At 35.2% G+C, this 23,718-nt stretch overlaps 2 protein-coding genes and 1 long non-coding RNA gene across 4 annotated transcripts in view; all 3 read right to left on the bottom strand.

Moving 5' to 3' along the window:
• Positions 1–2,208: 2,208 nt before the first annotated feature.
• LOC126720052 (uncharacterized) lies at positions 2,209–4,513 on the bottom strand. Its single transcript, XR_007653225.1, has 3 exons — positions 4,259–4,513; positions 3,558–4,160; positions 2,209–2,522 (listed from the first exon to the last, which is right to left on the bottom strand). It is a non-coding gene; the product is annotated as an uncharacterized LOC126720052 (long non-coding RNA).
• A 26-nt stretch (positions 4,514–4,539) lies between these two features.
• Positions 4,540–5,665, bottom strand: LOC126719358 (disease resistance protein TAO1-like). Its single transcript, XM_050421926.1, has 3 exons — positions 5,030–5,665; positions 4,626–4,925; positions 4,540–4,557 (listed from the first exon to the last, which is right to left on the bottom strand). The coding sequence occupies exons 1-3, from the start codon at positions 5,663–5,665 to the stop codon at positions 4,540–4,542; spliced, it is 954 nt and encodes a 317-aa protein (XP_050277883.1).
• A 982-nt stretch (positions 5,666–6,647) lies between these two features.
• Positions 6,648–23,718, bottom strand: part of LOC126717399 (disease resistance protein RPV1-like) — a 72,270-nt gene continuing 55,199 nt past the window's right edge. Inside the window, exons 1-2 of one of the 2 annotated variants that reach the window (XM_050419138.1) lie at positions 8,346–9,011; positions 6,672–7,862 (exon numbers count right to left, since the gene is read on the bottom strand). In XM_050419138.1, coding sequence (XP_050275095.1) covers positions 6,743–7,862; positions 8,346–8,839 — 1,614 coding nt within the window. In that variant the 5' untranslated portion in view covers positions 8,840–9,011 and the 3' untranslated portion in view covers positions 6,672–6,742. Of the gene's footprint in view, positions 7,863–8,345; positions 9,012–23,718 lie in introns of those variants that run through there. The other variant, XM_050419139.1, reaches the window with a different exon arrangement.

The following is a 23,718-nucleotide window of genomic DNA, read 5'->3' as shown; positions in this document are numbered from 1 at the left end:
CATGGTATCAGAGCAGGAGATCCTAAGTTCGATCCCTGGCTTTACTCTACCTCCCATTTAAAATGTTAAATTCCCACTTGTTGGGCTCTCACTTTTTAAGGGGAAGTTTAGGCCCACAAGTGAGGGGGAGTGTTAGACTTATGGTTAAGTGATTAAATTCACCATTTCCTAACAGTTTAAGCTTTTGGGACAATCGGTAATTTAACAAATCCAAAAGTCAAACGCTTTGTCCTTTAAGTTAGCAAGAAGTAGGATATAGCGTGGATTGAGACACATTGATAAAAACATCTGCATTAACCCCTTAATGACATCAATAATCCTCTGACAATATGCCAAGTATAGCTCACTAGAAAATCCTATTTATCCAAAATCTAAGTATTTGGAACTATAATTCAAACAGTTAACATGTTACACAATTACCTAGTACACTTACAGATGGGGTCGGTTACAATACCATTGCAACCCTATTTTTGTCATATGATCAGTACATTGTCTGTGCCTAAATATTAAATAAATGAAAGTTATCAATATTACTAGTGACAGTTCAGTTCACAACTTAAAATAAATATAGCAATCTCAAATAGATAACATAACAAATATATCTATGGAAAAAGGAATGATAATATAATTGCAATGCACATAGTTATGCTTTTAGACAATGACTCATCACAAGGCATATAGATTGTGTCAAAGTTTGCATGGAGCATTTAGTAGAGAAGAGTTGGAGATTTTAAGTTGCAACAGTCCTTATACTATCCTCAATTACATATCTCCACCAAGTATACTTAATTTGTTGAAATTGTTGCTACATGTGGGTAAATCTATTGGGAAAACAAATTATTTGTTTATCTGAACATTTCACCTTCATCATTGTTTGCTAGTTAATGATTCAATAAAGCTAGAGATGCCATTTTAGTTAATCCAAGGTTTATACTTGCACATACAAAAATGTCATATTAGAGTTGACAATAGAGTTGGGTTAGCATGATGTTACGCAAGTTATTGATACCTTTACTGCCAATGATCTGGAATTATATCTTGATGTGGTAAATGAGGATATCTCAACACTAGAAGATTATAATTTTGAAACCCCAGCCAATGAAGATTCCACTAAGGCCATAAGCACAGACCTAGACATCCTGAATCACTAGACATCCTGAATCAGATTTTGGAGAGACAATACTGCTAGAACAACATATGGGTACAAATCAGATTTGTCATAAAGCAATTGAAAAAATACTTAGAAATAAATCACTTGATAAAGGAAAAAGTAGAACACACCAGAACTAGAATTTGAGATAATGCAGAAAATATATGGGAACTCCTCAATGCGAACCTATTCAAATTGCACAAAATGAACAATCAATAAAATAATTATTTGTCACATGAAAAAGACTTAAAACAACAGAGAGTACTTATTAATGATGTAAAAAAGCTTACGAAACTGCACGTAAGGAAAATATTTATTATATGGTTACACTTACACATAAAAAAATAAAAAATAAAAAAATCTTTTCACACAATGCATTAGGGAAAACACTGAACAAGCCTATTGAAATGTCTTCAAAAAAAATTTATTGAATTAGTCTAATCTCTAATGAGTCATGAAGCACGATATAAAAGCTCTTGAAATGAATTTTTTTTTGGACAAAACAACAACAACATAGGGGTCTAAATTAGATTTGCCATAAAATTTTTTTTTTTTAAAAAGGCTTGGAAATATGAGAATCACATAATAAAGGAGAAAGTAGAACATACAAGAACCAGCATTTGAGATAACGCAGAAAAAAATAAGGGAACTCTAAGATGCAAATCTATTCAAATTGTACAAAATGAATAATCAATAAAATAATTATTTGTCACATAAAAAAGGCTTAAAACAACACATAGTACCTATTAATGATGTAAAAAAGCTTGACCAAACTACATGTAAGAAAAAAGTTTATGATATGGTTACATGTAAGAAAATAAGCCTTGCACAATGCATTAGGGGAAGACACTAAACAAGCTTGATGAAATGTCTTCAGAAATTTTTTTTGGTTAAAGCAGTCTAATGAGTCATGAAGCACTAGATGAAAGCTCTTTAAAAGAAAAAAGCTTTGGAGAGACAATAATATACAAAATGAAAGGCTTTGCATATATAAAGAAGCAAAATGGTCTCCATACCCAAAGAATTTTTTGTTCAAGATGAAAAAAAAAAACGGCAAGTTTGATTATCCATTGTCGTGTGCTTTATCAATTTTTCCCCTGGTTTGGTAGCTATTATCGCTAATACATTTGCCTCTATATTTGTCACAGCCTAGACTTCCCAGATTATTGATGTAATGTTTTAGGAAAGATATGAATAGGCTTATAACACTAGTATTTTTCTTATATACACTGTTAGACATCTACAAGAAAATTCCTTGCTCATGATAGTTAAAGACCTCCTTTTTATATGAGTGCACCATGACGTCTTAATTTTTCAAAATTACCATGTTAGACATTATGTCCATGTTGATACTCAAGGTTAATGTTAGTGCCTACTGTTAGGACATATATGTCTCACAATGTTAAGAACATATGTCATGATTTTATGTAATTGGCTTATCCTTTGACAAAACGCACTTTACTTGTATTTGGGTAGATTTAGGATGTGTTTAAATACTTCAAGAAACCATGTTTCAAGATCAAGTGTTGAAGCCTTCAAGTCTGTCCAAGAAAACAAGTTGATAGTGCAAAATCATTAAAGCTCGACAGCTGGCTCGACAATTATATCTATCGAGCTTAAGAAAACTGTTCTAAGTTCGGTGTTCTCGACAGCTGCTCGACACCTTTTATCTGTCGAGGTTTAAGAATTTCAGAATTCAAATATGATTTTCTTGGGATCCGTGAATTTGTCTTTGGGCCTTCTTTTCTCCTAACCCTAGACATATAAAAGGATTGTTTTAAGGGCCGTCAAACCGTTCACAAGTTGCACAAGCTTTGAGCAAACTCTGTTCAAGTAAATTGTGACCGGAGACGAAGTTCTTGCCTTAGTTCATCTCTTTCTCTTAAAGAAGTTGCTATGTATGTGCACTGTAGGGTTTTGTGACCAAGCATCTTCTTGATCTTCATTGTATGGATGAACTGAAGAACTTTGCAGCCAACAACCTTCATAGTTGGTGATTGAAGTCGCGTACTGGGATCCGCGCAGTTAGTTAGTCACGTACTTGGGAGTCGTGCATCAGAAAGGGGAACTGTCACTACAGAATAAGTCCAATTGAGTATTGGGGTAAGGGTTCAACTGTAAGTTGGTAAGGTACTTGGGATTCCTTTACTTATAACCGCTTGTTGTGACAATAGTAGAGTTTCGGAAATGGTGACCTAAAAATCACCCGGTGGGGTTTTTGCCATTAGGTTTTCCCTATTCGTAAACAAATCACCGTGTTATTTATTTTCCACTGCATAATTAGTTTATTGGTGATTTGTTTGTGCTACCACGCATTTGCATGATAAATTGATTAATTAATAACTTGACTAATTAATTAATTAATTAATTTCTATCACAAGGGGTCATTCAGTTTGTGGCCTATCACCTATAAATCTTAGCCTAGAAGACTTGATGGCTTAAATAAGTTGTATTTAATTTATTCAAACAAAATTAAGAAATCTAAACCTTATATGTCAGCTATTAAATTGCTGGATCCTACTTCTATCTACACTTTGAGGAGCTGAAGGACCATATTTATAACACATAAAACAGTGAAGTACTAGCACCAAGATACATCATCATGTATGCAAGAACTAAATGCATAAACCTGTTACCATTCATGCTCAAGCTGCCAGCAGCTAACATGACATATCAGATTAGCTGGCCCCTGAATGAATGGGCCATTAAATTGAATGAGAATCTGCAAAAACATCCTTTGCTCTTCCATTCCCAGTCGAGCTTGCAAGCTGGACTTGCAATGAAGTTCATGATGTTTGCTGAAATCGAAAAGATTAATCCTCAACAACCAGCTAACAATAGAAATACAATAGTGTAATCTTTACAGTAATTTACCATTAAATATATATATATTGAACCTCCTCTTTTGTAAAGTAAGAGAGTGAGTTCATTCATTCAGCCCAAAGTAACATTTTATCAAATACTTGATGTGCTTCCCCTTGTGCCTCCTAAAGAATTTTCATCACCACAACTGCATATAGTGTGAATTCATATTTGGTGACTTTGCTTGTAACTCACTCGGGATTAAAAAAAAAAAAAAAAAAACCAAATTCTGAGTAATGATGGTACCTTGGCATATTTGTTTGAAATTCAATCAAGAGTTTCTCATTTTCTTCAATGGTGGACATGGGTTGAAGTTAGCATCCTCATTTGCTGCGAAGTTGCAAGGAGGACAAATGCATGATACATGGACTCCGCACCTTTCTATTATAATTTCTGCTTTTTTAGGATCATAATTTGAACATTCAAATCGAATCTCAATGTCATTCCAATCCCCTAGAATTATGCCTTCCAAAGACCAATCTCTTTTATAGCAGAACCACATAAAAGATGATGAATCTAAATAAAATTTACAATCCACAAGCCATCTTTTAAAACCATTGATGTACATGTAGATAGAACAAGTAAACTTATCAAATTCGAATTGATATGGCACATCATCCTTCAATTCCACTTTTAGTGCAACACAGAAAGCAAATGATGGAAGTTTCCAACCGACCGAGAATGATATGGAACTTCCAACACTGTGATGGTTGAACCACGACTTTGGAATCTTACTTCCTGGAAGTGCAAGTGAATAATCATCATAAAGTTTCCATGTCGAGTCCGTTTCAGATGTAGCTTCATTGAGTTCAAATTCTGATTCTGATTCAAAGTTTGTTTCAGAATCAGAATCCTGATGTCGTATTCCCCTTGCACATACGATATTTTGTTGAAGCCCTATAAATTCTCCAAACTGTTTGCCATTAGCAAAATTAAGAAACTTCAGTTTAGCAAATTTAGTAATAATATTCATTTAACAAAAAAAATTCTATAACTTTAAGAGAAATAAAGAGAGACCTGATTCAATAATCTTCTTCTTGATTGTGAATTCAACAAATTACACCCTACTGCATATACATCTTGTATACCATGTGGAAGTCTTGGAATTTTTAGAAGGTTCCAGCAACAGTAAAGCTTTAGAATCTTTAATTGGGGAAATATGATAGCAATTTCAGGGAGGGTAGTAAAGTTGCTGTAAAAGATATCTAGACATTCTAAATTGGGGAAGCAACCAGGGGTATCCATGGCTTTTGGAAATTCATCACAATCAAACATAAAGAGCCTCCTAAGATTTTGTAAATTTGAGATGTTACTTGGAACATCTTTTACGTTTTTTAAACTTAATAATAACTCACGAAGGCCAGTGAGATATCCTATTGATGAAAGCAACACTAATCTTTCCATTCCTTGCTCAAGACTTTCATAGCTAAAGAGATAAAGGCTTTTAAGAGATTTCAACTGGAGCTTTGTTGGTAAAATTCTAAGATTTTGGCATCCATGGAGATCCCAGTATTCAAGCTTTTCAAGAAATCCAACGGATTGATGAACCTCAACTAAATTTATGCATTTATAAAGCTCCAACTTCTGTATGTTAGGGGCAATCACTGATAAGTCGGGTACTTTTGTAATATTTTTACAATGTTTGAAATCCATATATTTCAATGTTTCGAATCGACATCTCTGCAGAAGAAGAATTTTTTTTTTTGAAATTGATTAGTAAAAAGAAAACAAAATAAGGCTACGAGCTCATTTCAAAAAAAAAAAAAAAAAAGCTAAGAGCATATATTAAGAAATACTAATCGTTCAATTTTTTTTTGAGAATCAATAATCGTTCAATTATGAATTATAACACACACTTCTAAAATAAAAATGCTAAAGTTACTACAATTTTATAGACATAAAGCCTACAAATTAATATGACGATGAATGTGATTGTTAAACCTCAATCACCTCATAAATAAATATTTGAATTGTCTCTTTATAACTTGTGACACATCAGTTTGTATGTTCAATATAGTAAAACTTGTAATATCTATAGCACTACTCTTTAAAAAAAAAAAAAAAATTTGTCAACAGTTCATTGATTTGCACCGTAAATTCTTGATGGTTATGTGTACATTCTTAAATATTTGTGCACATTTTGATTTTATTTATTAAAAAAATTATAGAAAATTTATTTTATATAGTAATAAATGCATGGTTTGGTTTTAGCAACCAAAAAATAAAAAGTGCACCTTAACTTATTCTCTAAAGGTACTTGTTAACAAAAGAACCTAATAAAAATTTATAAATGCTATGATTATACCTCGAAATGCTCGCCCAATTCAATGTGGCTCCCAGGCATGTTAAGTACAACAAGTTTTCTAGGCTCAAAGGTGGATGGTAAGGATGATAAAGGAAATTCATTCCAATCAAGTAACCTTAACCCATTGGGAAGAGATTTAAGGTCTTCACAAATTACATTGCGAATAGTCAAATATTTGAGACTTTTCATCTTTTCAAGATTCAATTGCATCTTTCTTGGTTGTGGCAAGGACAATGTTATGCCTCGAATTTCATCTAATCCCTAATTGGACGAAAAATCACATGAATCTCGTTAGACAACAGAACATATGATTATTTAATTTAAAACAAAATCATCTTCAACATTAAAATGACAAATCAAACATAATGGGAAAAAATTAATTACATTTGCATTGTGAGAAAAGGGAAAAGGTAAATCAAAAGGACTTATACCATATCTCTATTTAGTACTTCAGGAGCATCCTCATAGCAAAATAGCCTTCTATGTTTTTTTGACACTTCTGATTCTTGTCGAGCTATTTCCAAACCCATTTGTTGTATCAAGTCATGCATCAATAATTTGTCATCTTTTGCAACAACTATGAGAGATTTATCGATAAGTTTTTCAATATCATAGTATGGGTCATGAAAATTGCTACTTTGTAATATATCTACAACCAAATTCTTGTAGAATCCTTTAAGAAAACATGCAATATCAAGGAAAATATCCCGTTGAATTTGGTCCAATCCATCGTAGCTTATTTTAAGCACTTCTTGAATATCCGATTTAGGAAGTCTTTTGTACTTATCTAATGCACTTTTCCAACATTGTAAATTTTTGTCATATAAATCATCACCTATTATTTTTAGAACTAATGGAAGTCCTTTGGCATAACCTATAAATTGGTGTATGAGCTCCAAATAATCTTCTGTAGGCTTGTTTCTTTTGAATGCATGTTGACAAAAGAGTTCACGAGATTCATGATCATCTAATTCCTTAACCTTATAGTAAATTAAATGACAATCTTCTTGTAGAGTAGATAGCAACTTTTTCTCTCTTGTTGTGATAATAATTCTACTTCCAAAAGCAAACCAATTGCATTTTCCAAGCAAATTTTCTACTTGGACTAATTTGTCCACATCATCTAGAATTAAAAGAATTTTTTTGTGTTGAAGCTTTTCCATTATCACATTGATTCTTTTGGATACACCATGCACATTCAAATTTCTACCCCCTAAGATCTCATAATAAAGTGCCTCTTGTAGTTGGAGTACACCATCATTTGTTTTTGAGTTTTCTCTAACATCCTCTAGAAAGCTACTTCCTTCAAAACGATATGCAATTAAGTTAAAAATAGCTTTTGCAATTGTTGTCTTACCTATTCCAGGAAGACCATGGATCACTAACACGCGAACATCGTTTAACTCAATATCTAAGCAACAACTTATTTCCTCTACGCGGGAGTCTATTCCAACTGGGTATTTAACAACATATAGTTGCGAACAATTTAATTTAGCACTTGAGATCTCTTCAAAAATTTCTTGGATAAACCTAAATTGAGGGCGGCTGCCAATCACAAAGCATTAAAAAAAAAATGTTAGAAATAGAAATATGATCCTAAATTGAATTCAAATTTGTTTAGCATGTAAACTACAACTGAAATTTTGTTAATTAAATTAAATGGCACACAGATCTATACTGTCAATACAAATACTTTTTATTTTTATTTTTTATTGTTCAACTTGGATATAAATATTAGGCTTTTTGCACAAAGATGCATGGAAAACCTTCTTTGGAAAATAAGATTTTCTAAAGATTATGTGAGAGAAGCTTCTAATTAATTGATAAGATCATAAGAACATCAATTATATATTCTTCTCTTGCTATCGTTGACTGTTGTAGTTTAACTAGCTCCGTAATGAAAGATATGGTCAAAATATAATAGTTTCATAAAAAAAAAAAATTACAAAAAAAAAAAAAAAGCTTCTGGAAGTTGTTTTTTAATAGTAAAATTTTATGGTGATAATAAAGTAGTGATTAAATACATACTCATTTTTGTAATGCCAACCAGATAAATTGCCAGCTTCATTTAGAGCAGCCCTCCATCTTTGCACCTTGTTCATGTCATACTTGAAATTTTCTTCATGTTTTGCCAGCGCTTCTCCAAACTTTCCCTTTTGGCTACGTACTTCTGATGGATCTACCTTGTAAAAAACCGGAAACACCACTTGGCCATTCTTTTTACATTCAAGAATTTTGACAAGTTCATCCAAACACCAAGTAGAAGTTGCATAGTTTTTAGAGAATACAATTATTGAAATCTTTGAACTTTCAATAGTTTCGAAAAGTTCAGTGGAAATTTTCTCTCCTCTTTGGAGCTCATCATCCATGAAGGTGTTAATACCATTATGACACAAAATACCATTCAAATTGCCAGTAAAACCATTGCGGGTATCTTCTCCTCTGAAACTCAAGAACACATCATATTTACATCGTTGGGTGAAAGATGAAGAGAAGGCTCGTTTATTAGTTAGAAGAGCCATTGTGATTTGGATATATAAACAGTTGAGAAGATCTAAAGGAAAGAGGAGAAAGAAAGAGGTGATGAAATTGAAAATGTTTTAAGAGTTTAAGAAAGCAAAGAGAATGAAAATTATGAAGAAGTGATTTCTCAATGGTTTGAGAGAATGGTAATGGCAAAGAGAAGGAAATGAATGTTAGATTTTGATAATTGTTGTGAGGCGAGGATGACTGAGAGAGTCAAATGTGAAATTACAGTAGTAGGAAAGAGGAGAAAGAATGGGAATGGCGTGTTTCACAAGACCAATTTATAGCAAAATAATAATAACATATAAAACATATTGTATGCTTAAATTGAAATTGAAGAAGTGTTGGATGGGTCTGAATGATCCATTTCCATTATAACCTATCTCGATCAAGTACTAATTTTCTTCTTTTTTGCTGAATAAGTATTAATTTTCTTCAAAGGAGTAAGGACAACGACTTTCGAATCTATTTCAACCATGACAGGAGTTTTAATTTTATAATCATATTATATAATAGAATTTTAATAAGTGTGTAAATATTTTGAATTTTAATTTTCTGATTAAGTAGATAATAAAGTTTTAATAGGAGCCTTTTTTTTTATGAATCAAGTATTTAGGAATTATATTATGCATCTTATTGTATATCTTTAAATGTATCCATACATATGCATAGGGTTACAAGCTAGTGTAATATAAAATTAGAAAATTGGTCGTCCAATCTAGTAAAAAATACTTTTGGAAGTGTCGTTTTGCTCACCATTCTGATTCACTTTCAAACTTTCACAAGGGGTGTCAATGTTCGACCCAACCTGCGAACATGACACGAACCCAACACGAGTTTTTGCGGATTAGGGTTGGGCCTTAACGAGTTTGGATCATAAACGGGTTGACCCGAACGCAACACGATAAGAAACGGGTCATAAGAGGGTCAACCTACAATAGATACATTTGACACGCTAATTTATCTATGTCAACCTAAAATGACCCATTTAACATAACTTGTATAACAAACAAATATTCATTTTATTTTAGACCTGTCAAATACCTTTTATATCCAACCTATATTTTAAACTTAAAATGAAAATTAAGTAATTACAAAAAACTTACAAGTATAATTCGAAATTGAAACTTTACAAATTTTACGTGCCCTAATATTATTGGAAATTAAACTATATTATTTTGAATGTGGGTTGAAAACTTGAAGTGTATGCACTACTTTTGAGATGTAAAAAAATATTTATTTTTAGATGGATATTATATTTAATATTAAGCGGGTTGAAATAGGTTGTGTCACATTCTTGTCAACTCAACACGACTTGTTTATTAAGCATGTGAAGTGGGTTGGGTCAAGTCAACCCGCCTCATTAACAGGTCGGATTAGGATTGAAGAATCATGACATAATTATTAAATGGGTTGGGTTAGGGTTGAGCCATTTAGTCGAATACCCCTACCTTGACACGACACGAATTCGACATGCTAACCAGAATTGACACCCCCCGCTTTCACACCCACCCAGCAGGAAAAGATGAAGGAATTTATCGAGTAAGCATTTTTTGCTTACTTATGGAGTGTAGCGAAGGCATTCTGATTCCTTTTCGTTTTCAAACTTTAAAGAAAGAAGGGATTAGAGGAAAGGAAGTGGAAGACGCAATTTCTACAGCAAGCGGCCCACACTATTCAGTGCTACAACAATAACAAGTGTAGTTGTGGTGGGTACCCACCTCGCCTTCTTGGCTCTCTTACCCTCGCTCACACACGTAAACCTTCTTGAGTCTCAAGAGCCATTTACTTGAATATCCCTATCTCGACACGATACGAATTCGACATGCTAACTAGAATTGACACCCCTCACTTTCACACCCTCCCAGCAGGAAAAGATGAAGGAATTTATTGAGTAAGCGTTTTTTGCTTACTTATGGAGTGTAGCAAAGGCATTCTGAATCCTTTTCGTTTTCAAACTTTAAAGAAAGAAAGGATTAGAGGAAAGGAAGTGGAAGACGCAATTTCTACCGCAAGTGGCCCACACCATTCAGTGCTATAACAATAACAAGTGTAGTAGTGGTGGGTACCCAACTCGCCTTCTTGGCTCTCTTACCCTCACTCACACACGCACTCCTTCTCGAGTCTCAAGTCTCAATCCTCCAGTCCATGTCTACACCTACTCTTCTTTTCACCAACAGTTTCACTAGCAACAATCTTTCTCCGCATGCCTTTGCTAGTCTATGAACACCATTAACGGCATTCCACTCTCTAAGCCTTTTTCGATTTCTTGGGTTTTTCTGTGATGGATATTGTCTATTCATCACAAATAGAGAAACTTTGATGAACTTATTAAAAAAAAAAAAAAAGGATTTGATGGGTTGCTTTAGGTTTTTGTTTGATTTTTCCATTTAATTTTGGCTATAAGGAGAGTTCAAGCAAGCAAACAAATACATGATAAATTGTGATTAGTAGAACAAAAAAAGTGGGACAAAGGAATACTCATTTATTTGATGGGTAAGAATTGACATCCCGGTGCAATAAATCTCATTTCTATTACAAAAACTTCACTTGTTTGCCCTTTACCTTTTTACAATTTTTTTTTAACTTTTTTTATTTAAGGGTTTCTAGCTCAATCATTTAAAAATATTGCATCAAGAGTGTGTTTGGCCCCTACTTATTTGTTTTTTGTCTCAACTATTTAACAAATCATCTAACTTTAGTATTTTTTTTTTAAAAGTTAGTTTTTAGTTTTTTTGACACACATTTAACATAAAAGTTATCAAAAATTATATTTTTGATAAATAATCCAGTTAATAGGTGCCCTTAGAGCACTTGTTAATTGACTATTTTAAAAAAGTTTTAATACCACTTTTATAAAAAATATAAAAAGTTGTTAAAAAAAACTAAGTCACTTTTTTCTTTTTTCATAAAAAATTTTTAAAAATATTTTTTAAACCTATGCTCTTAGAGCATCCATTAATTAAAATATAAAAAGTTGTTAAAAAAACTAAGTCACTTTTTTCTTTTTCCATAAAAAATTTTTAAAAATATTTTTTAAACCTATGCTCTTAGAGCATCCATTAATTTTTTTCCTTTGATAAATACTATGAAACTAAGCTATTGCAAATAAACTGTTGCCAGACGCACTCGAGATCTTAAATACTAACGTAAATATACTTTTTTCATAAATACACCCTTAGGCTTCGTTTGGGAGTTCATAGGGAAAGGGAATTAAATGATCATAAGGGAATAGAATGGAATGAAATGTATTTAAATAAGGGAAATGAATGAAATTAAATAACCTTGATTGGACGTTTTAAAATAAATGAATGGAAAGAAATGAAAATGAATGGAATGTAAGTAATCTTGTTTGAGAGTAACATGAAGGGAATGGAATTGAATCATTTTATGACAATATTACTATTAGATCCTCTATTTTTAAAATAAAAGGTTGAATATATAGGGGTATTTTGGAAGTTTTAGTAAAAATTTCAATAAATCTAATTTCATTCCCTCCCATTCCTCCCAATCTATTCTTTTGTTAATATTGTAATAAAACAAATCATTAGCCTTCTAGAAATGATTTTCTGGGAGAGTTTAAAGGAGTAAAAAGTGAAAAATATAGATTCTAATAATTTTGATTAGCATCTAGAAATTTATTTCTAATCTTATACTGCATGAGAAATGAAAGAAATGCACATGTTAAGGAGAGCTTGGAACAACTCGTCATTGGAAAGAAATTAAAAAAAAAAAAAAAATTATTTAGCTTAAAACAGGTGCTATTTAATAGAGCTATGAAGGTTTTTTTTTTTTTTTTTTTTTTTTTTTTTTTTTTTTTTTTTTTTTTTTTTTGCTGAATGAGCTATGAATTTTGTGTTGAAAATTTTAGAACTGAACTATTAATACTAAAAGCATATGCACCAAAAATTTTAGAACTGTGAAATTAATACAAGAAATTGATAATACCATTTGATAACAATAAATGTCGAAATATGAAACTCCACATATAATCATATATCATGATTTTTTTCCCAAAATGGTCGTTCTTAACACAAACAATGAGCATTTTAGAGTTGTATTACTTGAAGGTTACTAGTATATTGGTGGTGGTGACAATCATGATAACAACAACAATGCTAAGTGGGATTGAGGTGTACAGTGATGGTAATGCATTAGTGCCCACCATAACAGTATAAGTTTGTAACAATTGTGATGGTGTTGTCGACAAGTTGGTGGTGCTTTGCAGTAACAATTGTCACGACCACAATAACAATAGCATGATACACATGATGATCACGATGGTTGTAGCTAGTGATATTGAGTCATTGATCATTATGGTGGTGGAAATAGTAATCACGGTTGGTAATTGATGGTAATGATAAAATGATATCGATATTGCTCATGTTGTATGTGATTGAAAAAAAAGAAAAAGAAAATATTAAAACAATCCAGAGGGTTGTGAGATTAATCACTGGGGGATATAAACACCCACTAAATTAGCATTTCCACAGAGTTAGGTTGCAAGTGGTTGGTGATTGAATAAATTAACTGTTAAGCATTGCCTAACATGTTAAAGTATTGAAATTAATATTAATAAGACTTTAGTTGTCATTCGTTTTCGTACTCCACAAATATGCTTCCTGTATATATTGATACCTTGTGGATATATAATTATCCTCAGATTTCATCAAATAAAAGTCTCTAGACATACTAAAATACAATGCTTTAAGAAAACAAAAAGAATCAAGAAAGTGTAAAGATAATAGGTTTCAAGGAATTTATTAGTTTCCTTTGTTTCAAAATATGTAATCATTTTATGATCATGACATTAATCATATCCCTGGCCTTAGTAGTAATCTTATGAAAGAGAGTTATTGGGGTTATACTTTGCATGAGCCAAAATTGATGAGACTGGAACTAGCTAGCATATTAAGATCATATAGAAACTACCCCAGAAGAAAAGAAGCCTAAATGTTATTATGTCCTTAAGAACTTGAAGCTGCCTAAAAATAAATTAAACCTAAAACTTTGAAATTAAGATTTGGTTACACCAATCAATCAGTCCATGTAATATGCTTTGAAGACAAAAAAAGTCAGCATTGGCTGAATCAATCTCTTGAGAATAATTTTTCAATATACCTCCTGATTTTTTTCATTTGAGATCATTGTTCTCCCAAAATCATAAAAATGACCTTGCCGTCTTGTTTCCAAACTATGTACTAGAGGAGAAATTATAAGGTCCTCATGGTGGACCACATCATTTTTGCCTAGTGGTCCACCATTCCATTAAAAGACTTCCACTTGTTTAAAAATTTGCCAACTCATTTTAAGATAAAAATTAAAGTAAAAGACAAACACATTTAAATGTTTTTTGATTACACGACTAATTAAAAAAAATTTGAAACAGAGATGTCGTTTAATTTCATAAGAGAGCAAATTGAAATCTCTTCTCCCACTTGACAACATCTATTCTGCAACATCATCTTCCCCCTCAATTGGTAAAGGTCCGATGTTCCTATATGAAATTTCTAAAGAGAAACGCTGTTTAATTTCAGAAGAGAGCAAACTGAAATCTCTTCTCCCTCTTGATGATATCAGTTCTGCAGCATCACCAAGTTCTCGACATCAATCTTGATCTTGATAACCCTAAGTATGTATAAAGGCAAACACCTCTAGATCTCACAAGAGATTCATACACACAGCATAAACAACAACAATAAAACGTGGCTAGGGTTTTTCCTTTTATACTTAAGGCAAAACGTAAAACCCTACACGTTATATGGGCTTGGGCTTGAGTTGATTCTGCAGAAAAACAATCTGCACGAGCTTCAATCGATCGAGTCTAATTTTCGATCGATCGAGCCTTGCAGAAAGTGAACAATAATTTTCTATAATTACTTGATTCCAACTTTACAATAAACACACTTTGAGCAGCCTTAATCTAGACTCTAAGTTTTGATCATGGTTTGCCAACATTACACATTAAAGTTCTAATACATTTAGATCCTAAATCCTTAGAACCTAACAATTAGGAAACAATCTACCAACCCATCTTAAAATAAAACTACAGCATTTCCAGCATATAATCATACTAAATCTGTTGAGTTTTGAATATATAATAAATAAACAATTGAAACACTCAGCTATTTTATCAAACAATTGGCGTGTGATGACTCGCATAATTGAGTGTAATTTATCACTTCTTAACTTTAAACTTTAGTCTAATTTTATTTATTTTGTTGATTTTAGACTTGATTTTTGTTATTTAAATTTTATTCCAGATTTGAAGAAAATAAAGATTTATTCAAATAAAAGAAATGTGAAGCATCTAAAGAGAATATTTTTGGCCTTGGAAGTTGGCAAGAAAAAAGAGAATGAGGCGCTGAAAAAGAAAGAAGAAAAGGAGGCGCTGAACAAAAAGAAAAGGTGCGCTGAAAACAGAACCAACAAAAAGACAAAAAGGGTTGAAGCAAAAACGTTCTGAACTGAAAAAAGGTTTTGGGCTGAACTGAAAAAGGTTTTGGGCTGAAGCAAAAACGTTTTGGGCTGAAAAAAAGGGCACACGTGAACTGAAAAGAAAAGAAAAGAAAGGCAGGAAGAAAAGAAGAAGGGGAGGCTGAAAAGAAACAAAGGGGGGCGCTGAAAATAGAAGCAGAAAAAAAAAAAAAAAAAAAGACACTGAAACAAGAAGAAAAGAAGGAGAAAAGAAGAAGGGGTGCTGAACTGAACAGAGGCTGAACGAGATCTATTGAGCATTCTTTTTCTTTCCAATCTTCTCAGAAAAAATTATGGTGAACTCTTTTGTGTTGAATTTGATTTTTAGCATGAACTAAATTGTAAGGTTGAATTTATTCAACCATCTAATTGGCTTTATTTCGTGCCAAATTTGCTTGTAATTCAGCATTTAGTAACCCTGTATTTAGGTGGGTTTGTTGTAAGGGTAGTGAGTGAGATAGAGTGAAGATTGCTCAAGAGTGTGCAAGAAAACAGAGACTCACGGCTGGGACTCGCGGGTGACTCGCGGCTGCAAGCCGCCAGAAGCAGCACACGTGCCAAGCATGCTGGAAGATGAACAGTCATGCTAGCTGGAGCACTACAGGACAAAACAGGACAACTGGCCATACGGTTAACTCGCGATTGGATCTCGCGACTTAGTCAAGCCGCGAGGTCAAGCCGCGAGCCACCCCTGTTTTGTAAAACCTGACGTTTCACATTCCTCTCCCACTCCAGTATAAATACCCCTTTTACCCACGATTGAAAGAGAGCTTCCAGAGAGAATTTTGAGAGAGAAACCCTAAAGAAAAACAAGATTGTTTAACCCACAATCTATACCTTAGAGTCTCTTCAAATTCCCCTACTCTCTTCCTCTCCATTGTCAAATCCTTGAGAGGCATTATACCAAACCTGGTTCTCACCATCATCATCACTGTGAGACAGTTGTTTGGATTTCTGGGAAGCAGTTAGGAAGGAACCAATCTTCATTGGTTGATGCTACGGTCTAGTAGCGGAATCTGGGAAGCTAGAAAAGAAAAAGGTTCGGCGCAACCTCGTTGGAGCAAGAAGCTTAGAGGGCTTAGGTGCACTGGGTAGATTAGGCTTGGAGGGTCTATTGCTGTCCTTGTATCCCAACTGTATTTTCTAGTGGATTGTTTACCGCTTGGAGGGCGGCGGAGAGGTTTTTCGCCGAGGACTTCGGTTTCCTCTTCGATAACACATCGCGTGTTGTCTTTGTGTTTGCATCTTCCTTCCTCTCTATCTTTGCCTTTTTATTATCTGCTGTGGTGTTATTTTGTTATGGCTTAGATAGTCTTTAACTAATTTCATATTATAGCATGTGTTAAGTTTCCGCACACTAGTTGTTTGACATATTGCTTGTATTGGTTAAGTTGTAATTTGGGGGTCTAAACGTTCAAAGGTGTTTTGTACACGTTTTTGAACTTTCAATTGGTATCAGAGCGGGTACACTGCTATTGGTTTCATTACCATTGTGTGATCCTTGACTCCCTTTTGAGATGGATAGGTCTCAATCCCTAAATGCACCTCCATATTTTGATGGTAGTAATTATGCTTTTTGGAAGGTTCGCATGAGAGCTTTTCTGTGTTCTATTGATGAATCCGTTTGGGATGCTGTTGAGATTGGTTGGACCAAACCTGAGGCAGCCAAATCCACATGGGATAAGGCAGCACTTGCTGCATCTAATGCTAACAGTAAAGCACTCAATGCTATTTTCTGTGGTGTGTCTCCAGATGAATTTCACAGGATTTCTCATATTACAGTTGCCAAAGAAGCATGGGAGATTTTGGAAACCACCTATGAAGGCAAGAAGAAAGTGAAAGACACCAAGTTGCAAATGCTGACCACTCGGTTTGAGGAACTCAAAATGAGTGAGGATGAGTCTTTTGACTCTTTCTATGGGAAGCTAAATGAGGTGGTGGTCAGTAAGTTCAACTTGGGGGAGAAAACGGAGGACTCAAAGATTGTAAGGAAGATCCTTCGATCATTGCCGGAAAGTTTTCGTGCTAAAGTGACAGCAATTGAAGAGAGCAAGGACCTTGATGACATCAAAGTACAGGAGCTGGTTGGTTCTCTGCAGACTTATGAGATGTCGCTGCCCAATCAACGGAAGAGTAAATCTCTTGCTCTAAAGATCATTAATGAGAAGGTGGAAGATCATGACTCATCGGGAGAAGATGTGGTTGACAAAGATGTTGCATACCTTGTCAAAAATTTCAGAAAGTTCTTGAAATTCAAAAATAATGGCAAATTTGATGATAAAAGAAAATTCCAAAGTTCTGGAAGGGAGAAGAGGGAATTCAAAAAGAAAGATGGAAAAGAATCCCAACCCACACAAGGTGTCACTTGTTTCGAATGAAACGGGCATGGACACTTTAAGAAGGAATGTCCGAATTATCTGAAATCGAAAGGTAAAGTGTATGCCACGACCTTGAGTGACTCGGATTCGTCTGACTCAGAATCTGAAGAGAGCTGTGATGGAGAGGGGAACTATTCGGCTTTTATGACTATTGCTCATGTTGAGTCTTCAGATGAGTTGAATCTGCTTGTACGAGACCTTGGAGAACATAGTGATGATGAATCACTAGGAATTGTTGAAGAATCAGATGCTGAAGAAGATGAAAGCACAGCAAATCTTCAAGAGAATTATAACTCACTCTTGGAGAAGTCGGGTGAGTACACAAGGGTGGCCAAGGCTGCTGTGAGAAAAATGAAGAAGGCTGAGGAGGACTACAAAAGTCTCCTAATTCGATATAGGGAGGCCAAATGTGAGATAGAAACACTGAATGGTGAGTTGTCCGAAACTTACACAAAAGTGAGATTTCTTGAGAATGAGGTTGTGCAAGCGAATGCTAAAATAGAGAGGGTCACCACCAAGAAGCTAGATGATGTTATATCATCTCAAAAGAGCTTTTCAGACAAATCCGGATTGGGATATACCAGAGGAAGTAGTTCATCTGGAAATGTCACTAAAGAAGTGAAGTTTGTAAAGGCCAAAGATCCAGTTGTAGCTGACCTTACTGGTGAGAAGCTCGAGGTGGAGGAGAAGAAGAATGTGGTGAACCAACGGATGCTGAATCCCCGTAATCAGTCTATGGGCAGGTCTGAATCTCGTGTCAAGTCACGTCCACGACCACAAAGAGGTCCTAGAGGAACTTATGTGTGCCATTATTGCGGACTTCAAGGGCATACTCGACCAAATTGCCAAAAGCTGAGAGCAAAGAACAGTGCAACTCCTCAAAAGTCAGGAGGACCCAGAAATGATAGGAGAATTTGGGCAGGTGATCAATCTGGAGATCCCGGAATGATGAACGTGATGAAGATGATTGGTGCATTCACCAACTGCTTGGAAAGCTTCTCACGAAGGTTTGAAAGCCCTAACTCCCGTACCCAGTCCTATAAGGAAATCACCCCAAACGCAAGTGACGTGAGGGTGAAAAATGGTACTCATGCATAAGCATTGCAACATGTCCATGCATTAATACTTTCTATGCTTTGTGACAATGTTTGTTTGGTTTGCTTGCTGCTTTGATGTTGGTTGTTTGCTTGTCTACTTGTGAATATTTTTAATTTTGTTTTATCAATCTTTTTGTTTCTTGTGTCAAAAATCCAAAAATCACATAAAAAATTAGAAAATCAAAAAGCTTGATTAACTTTGTTGAGTTTTGTCTCAAAACTTGTTTTGTCTTGTACTTTTGTGCTAATGGCTTTGTGCATTTTCGAGCATTGCTTGTTTTCATGCACTTATATCACTGTGGGAAAAATCTTGAAATCTTTGTGATTGTTGTAAATAGATCTTCAAACTTGTCATGAATGATTAGTGAATGGTTTTGTTGATCTTGAGACATGCATAGACTTGTGTCTATATATCTTCCCATTCTTTATTTTTGTTTTGCTATAAAGAGCTCACCAAATGTAAATCTCCAAATGAAAAGAGATATTGAGCTGCAAAAGCCTGTCGCACATTTTAGTATTCGACTAGGAAAAAGGGTAAACGACCTTATATTAAAGTGAATGTTTATTCAAAAAGCCAAAGGCTTGTTCATTAAAGTGAAATGTCAAATATCACTCTCACAATGAGAGGTGATTGCCTCAAAAGATCAAAAAGATCAAATGTTATGATTAAAAGTGGAGTAAAATGTAAAGCTCCAAGTCATGTTATCAAGTTTTGTGGGAGGTCATATATACATATTTCTATAATTGAGATAGGTCACATGATCTAGTGCTAATTGTGTATGCCTTGGTTGAATCGATCATTGAAGCTTCACATTAGACGAAGGACTATCTCATTGTTGATATCCACACACAACACACAAGTTTATGTTCAATAAATGCCATATTCATTTGTGTGATTGTACTTGATGAAATGTGTTTTCACATGCTCAATCTTTGTTAATTCAAGCACAAAAAGATTTTTGAGTATTTTAGGTGTTTTTGGAAAGTATTTTGTTTGAAAAATCTGAAAATTTCAAAAATCCTGTTTTGCCCTGTTTTGGCGGCTCAATCGCGGGTATGTCAAGTCGCGAGCCTCAGTCGCATCTTCGCTGGTCATTTTTGGCGACTTGTTCGCGAGTGCAAGGTCCAGTCGCGAGGTTCACTCAGAGATTTTCGCGGCTCAGCTCGCGACTCACTCGCGGGTAGATCTTCCAGTCGCGAAAAACACTTAGAAAAATTTTCAAATTTTTGTTCTTGAGTGCTTTGGTGGCTTGAGCTGGCGACTGTATGGTGACTTAACCAAGTCGCAAAAATCGCGTGTTTGGCAGAAACAGGAGCAGTTTTTAAACCTTTTTTTTCAGTTTTCCCTCAAACTTTTGTGACTGTTCATCTTCTCTCTAAACTATCTTCCTTCCAAACACTTCGTGAATCCATTTTCAAACCTCATTGGTGCTTCATTTCTTATCCAAATCATCAAGAAAAGGTATGGGTTTTGCTTTCTCAATCTCATTTTCCTTTTTCCTGCATATTTTTGTTACCGTTTGGACTGATATTGTGTTCGAAATACCTCTCTCTTTGTGTAATGGGTATGGCGTGTCTTGTTTGATATTGTTCTCACCTGTTTTCATGCTGAGCGGTCACAATGTGTTTTTTCATTGTTCTGATATTTGCCTATTATTGAGTCTGAAAATCTTTTCTTAAATGGGTTTGGTGTCTATTTGACTTACTCATTTCACTTGCTTAAGTATTGATGTTGGTGTTCGGTATTGGTTACTGAGTTTTTATGATAACATAATGTATGTCTCTCAACCATGTGCTCTAGTGTGGATGATTGGTTTCTTCATGTTGAAATATTTTCCCCTTGTTCATATCTCTGGTGGAGTGATTTATGTTATCTGCTCTAAATGTTCGAATGCTGTATCTGTTTGCATATCATGGTCATGATAACCTGTCTCATTGACAGTTTTGTCAGTTGTGTTGTCTTTCTATGTCTTGGTGCACTATCACCATTTTGCTGCACCTGTTATTTTGTGCTTCTTTGTATTGTTGGAAGTTTGGTTGGGTCTGCACTATCTTCAGTTTGTGTTTACATATTGAAATTTTTTTTACACTGAATCTTGTTGACAATTATCTTGTGTGGTATTGTTGTTTGGTTCTTTGCTGTGGGCCTGTTCTCTTGCAGATGTCTCGTCGATCTTCCAGGGGTAAAGACATTGTTGCTGACGAACCAGCAACACCAGTTGCTAAAAGGACTCGACTATCATCTCAGGCATCTCAAGATCCCAATGAGGATAGGTTCAGACTTCCGATTAACTCACACGTCTACTCAAACGTGTTTGACAAGTCAACCACTATAGTGGAACGGGTGGTAGAGTTCAACACCTTAGGGACCACTTTCATCCCTCGAATCTTTGAGAAACGAGATTGGGCAAACTTGTTCGGGAACTTTGATGATCAAATGGATGAGCTGGTCAAAGAATGCTTCTCCAATGCAACTGATCTTGGACCTGAACTCATTTTCTGGGTCAGAGGAATAGAGTTTAGTGTTACCCCAGACTCCATCGCAGATCTTCTCGGCATCACCAGACCTCAGAATGTGAATATAACTCCTTACGATGAACGAAATCCAGAAGTTGGAGAAATTTTACAAATCCTAGGATACGATCATGAAGTATCCAGTGCAGGAACATCCATCAGCACCGCAAAATTTGCACCTGAGCTGACCACACTGAAGTTGATCATGTTCACCAATCTCTACCCACTGTCCAACACTACATTCATCAATCTTGGGAGAGCTCTATTTCTTTGTGACCTTATTACAGGAGCCCCCATTGATATATGTGCTCACATCTACTACACCTTGAGGAAGACCGCGTGTCGATCTGCAGCTCGAGGAGTTATTCCATTTTGCAGTCTCATTATGAAGCTCATTCTTCGTGAAGGCATTATTCCTCCTGCAGATGGAAAAATGTTGACTCGTCAACGTCCCATTTCCTTGTTCACTCTTCAAGCTAGCAGAAGTCACTCCTCTAAATCACCAAGGAGTGCTCACATCTCTCCAGTTACTCCATCTGCCCCTGACTCAGAGACTCCTGCACATACCACATCTACATCATGTGCTGTTCCTGAAGCTTCACCGGCTAGTATTTCGCAAGCACAGACTGCTCCTCATACTGATAGAGTCGGCAATGTACTTGAGCATATTCAGAAACGCGTTGATGAGCTTGTGGCACTTCTCTACTCCACAAACAACCATGTCCAAATGCGTCTCGAGACTATGGAGAATCAGCTAGATGATATTCAACGAAAGTTGGACGAGAGCCTTTAGCTATTCGTGACAAAAAGGGGGAGAGCATTCAGTAAGGGGGAGAAAAGTTCAAAGGGAAGTGTGCATAGTGATAGGGGGAGTACACACATACTTTTGTCATACTTTTGTTTTTAGTCTCATCCTCTAAACTTATGGTTTTAGGTTTATGTTTGTTGGGTACTTTTAGTGTTTTTATGGTTTTGATACACTGTGTTTTGGTGTATAGTTGTTTCTAACTCTTTACTTATACTCTTGGCTTAAACTTTAATATATTTTGATGATGTTATTCAGGATGTTTTTGTGTTTGTACCCATGTGCTTTTGTAAGCTTTTAGGGTTAATGTTTTATGCATAGTTTGTAGGCTTTATGGTATGTACCTTGCTTAATGCAGCCTTTATACTATGTTGAAATCAGTACTTTAATCTAAATGTTCTGCATTTTGGTTTATGTACTGTCACTCTTGTGCCCTTGTAGGATTGTTCCTAGATGCATATGCCTTGTGTGCTATGCATTGGTTGAGTGTTGAGCATACAAGTGTCTTGCCTTGTGCTTGTTAACTTGTATGTCCTTATGTTCATTCCAAGTGTGAATGAGCACTGTGATCACTACCTTGTGGTGTTCACTTGGTTGATCAAGCCATGATTTGTTTCTTATCTCCATCTTTGCTTGATCACATATTGCCTGTTTCATATGCATTTATAATTTTCTGCTTACAATGATCATGGTGTATTATTGTGTTTCAGGAGTATTATGTTCATATGATTCAAGTGCTTCACAGCTTCTAGAGTTAGGTGTGAGTGAGTTTTGTTCAACTGTTCCCAACTCACATGTTAAGTCTAGAGTCTGTTTTAGGGTTTTGTCACGGAATAGCCAAAGGGGGAGATTGTAAGGTTAAATATATTCAACCATCTAATTGGCTTTATTCCGTGCCAAATTTGCTTGTAATTCAGCATTTAGTAACCCTGTATTTAGGTGGGTTTGTTGTAAAGGTAGTGAGTGAGATAGAGTGAAGATTGCTCAAGAGTGTGCAAGAAAACAGAGACTCGCGGCTGGGACTCGCGGGTGACTCGCGGCTGCAAGCTGCCAGAAGCAGCACACGTGCCAAGCATGCTGGAAGATGAACAGTCATGCTAGCTGGAGCACTACAGGACAAAACAGGACAACTGGCCATACGGTTAACTCGCGACTGAATCTCGCAACTTAGTCAAGCCGCGAGGTCAAGCCGCGAGCCACCCCTATTTTGTAAAACCTGACGTTGCACATTCCTCTCCCACTCCAGTATAAATACCCCTTTTACCCACGATTGAAAGAGAGCTTCCAGAGAGAATTTTGAGAGAGAAACCCTAAAGAAAAACAAGATTGTTTAACCCACAATCTATACCTTAGAGTCTCTTCAAATTCCCCTACTCTCTTCCTCTCCATTGTCAAATCCTTGAGAGGCATTATACCAAACCTGGTTCTCACCATCATCATCACTGTGAGACAGTTGTTTGGATTTCTGGGAAGCAGTTAGGAAGGAACCAATCTTCATTGGTTGATGCTACGGTCTAGTAGCGGAATCCGGGAAGCTAGAAAAGAAAAAGGTTCGGCGCAACCTCGTTGGAGCAAGAAGCTTGGAGGGCTTAGGTGCACTGGGT

This window comes from Quercus robur, chromosome 3 (genome assembly GCF_932294415.1).
Source record: "Quercus robur chromosome 3, dhQueRobu3.1, whole genome shotgun sequence".
In the NCBI taxonomy this organism is placed as follows: Eukaryota; Viridiplantae; Streptophyta; class Magnoliopsida; order Fagales; family Fagaceae; genus Quercus; species Quercus robur.
This window is presented reverse-complemented; position numbering and strand designations above follow the sequence as displayed.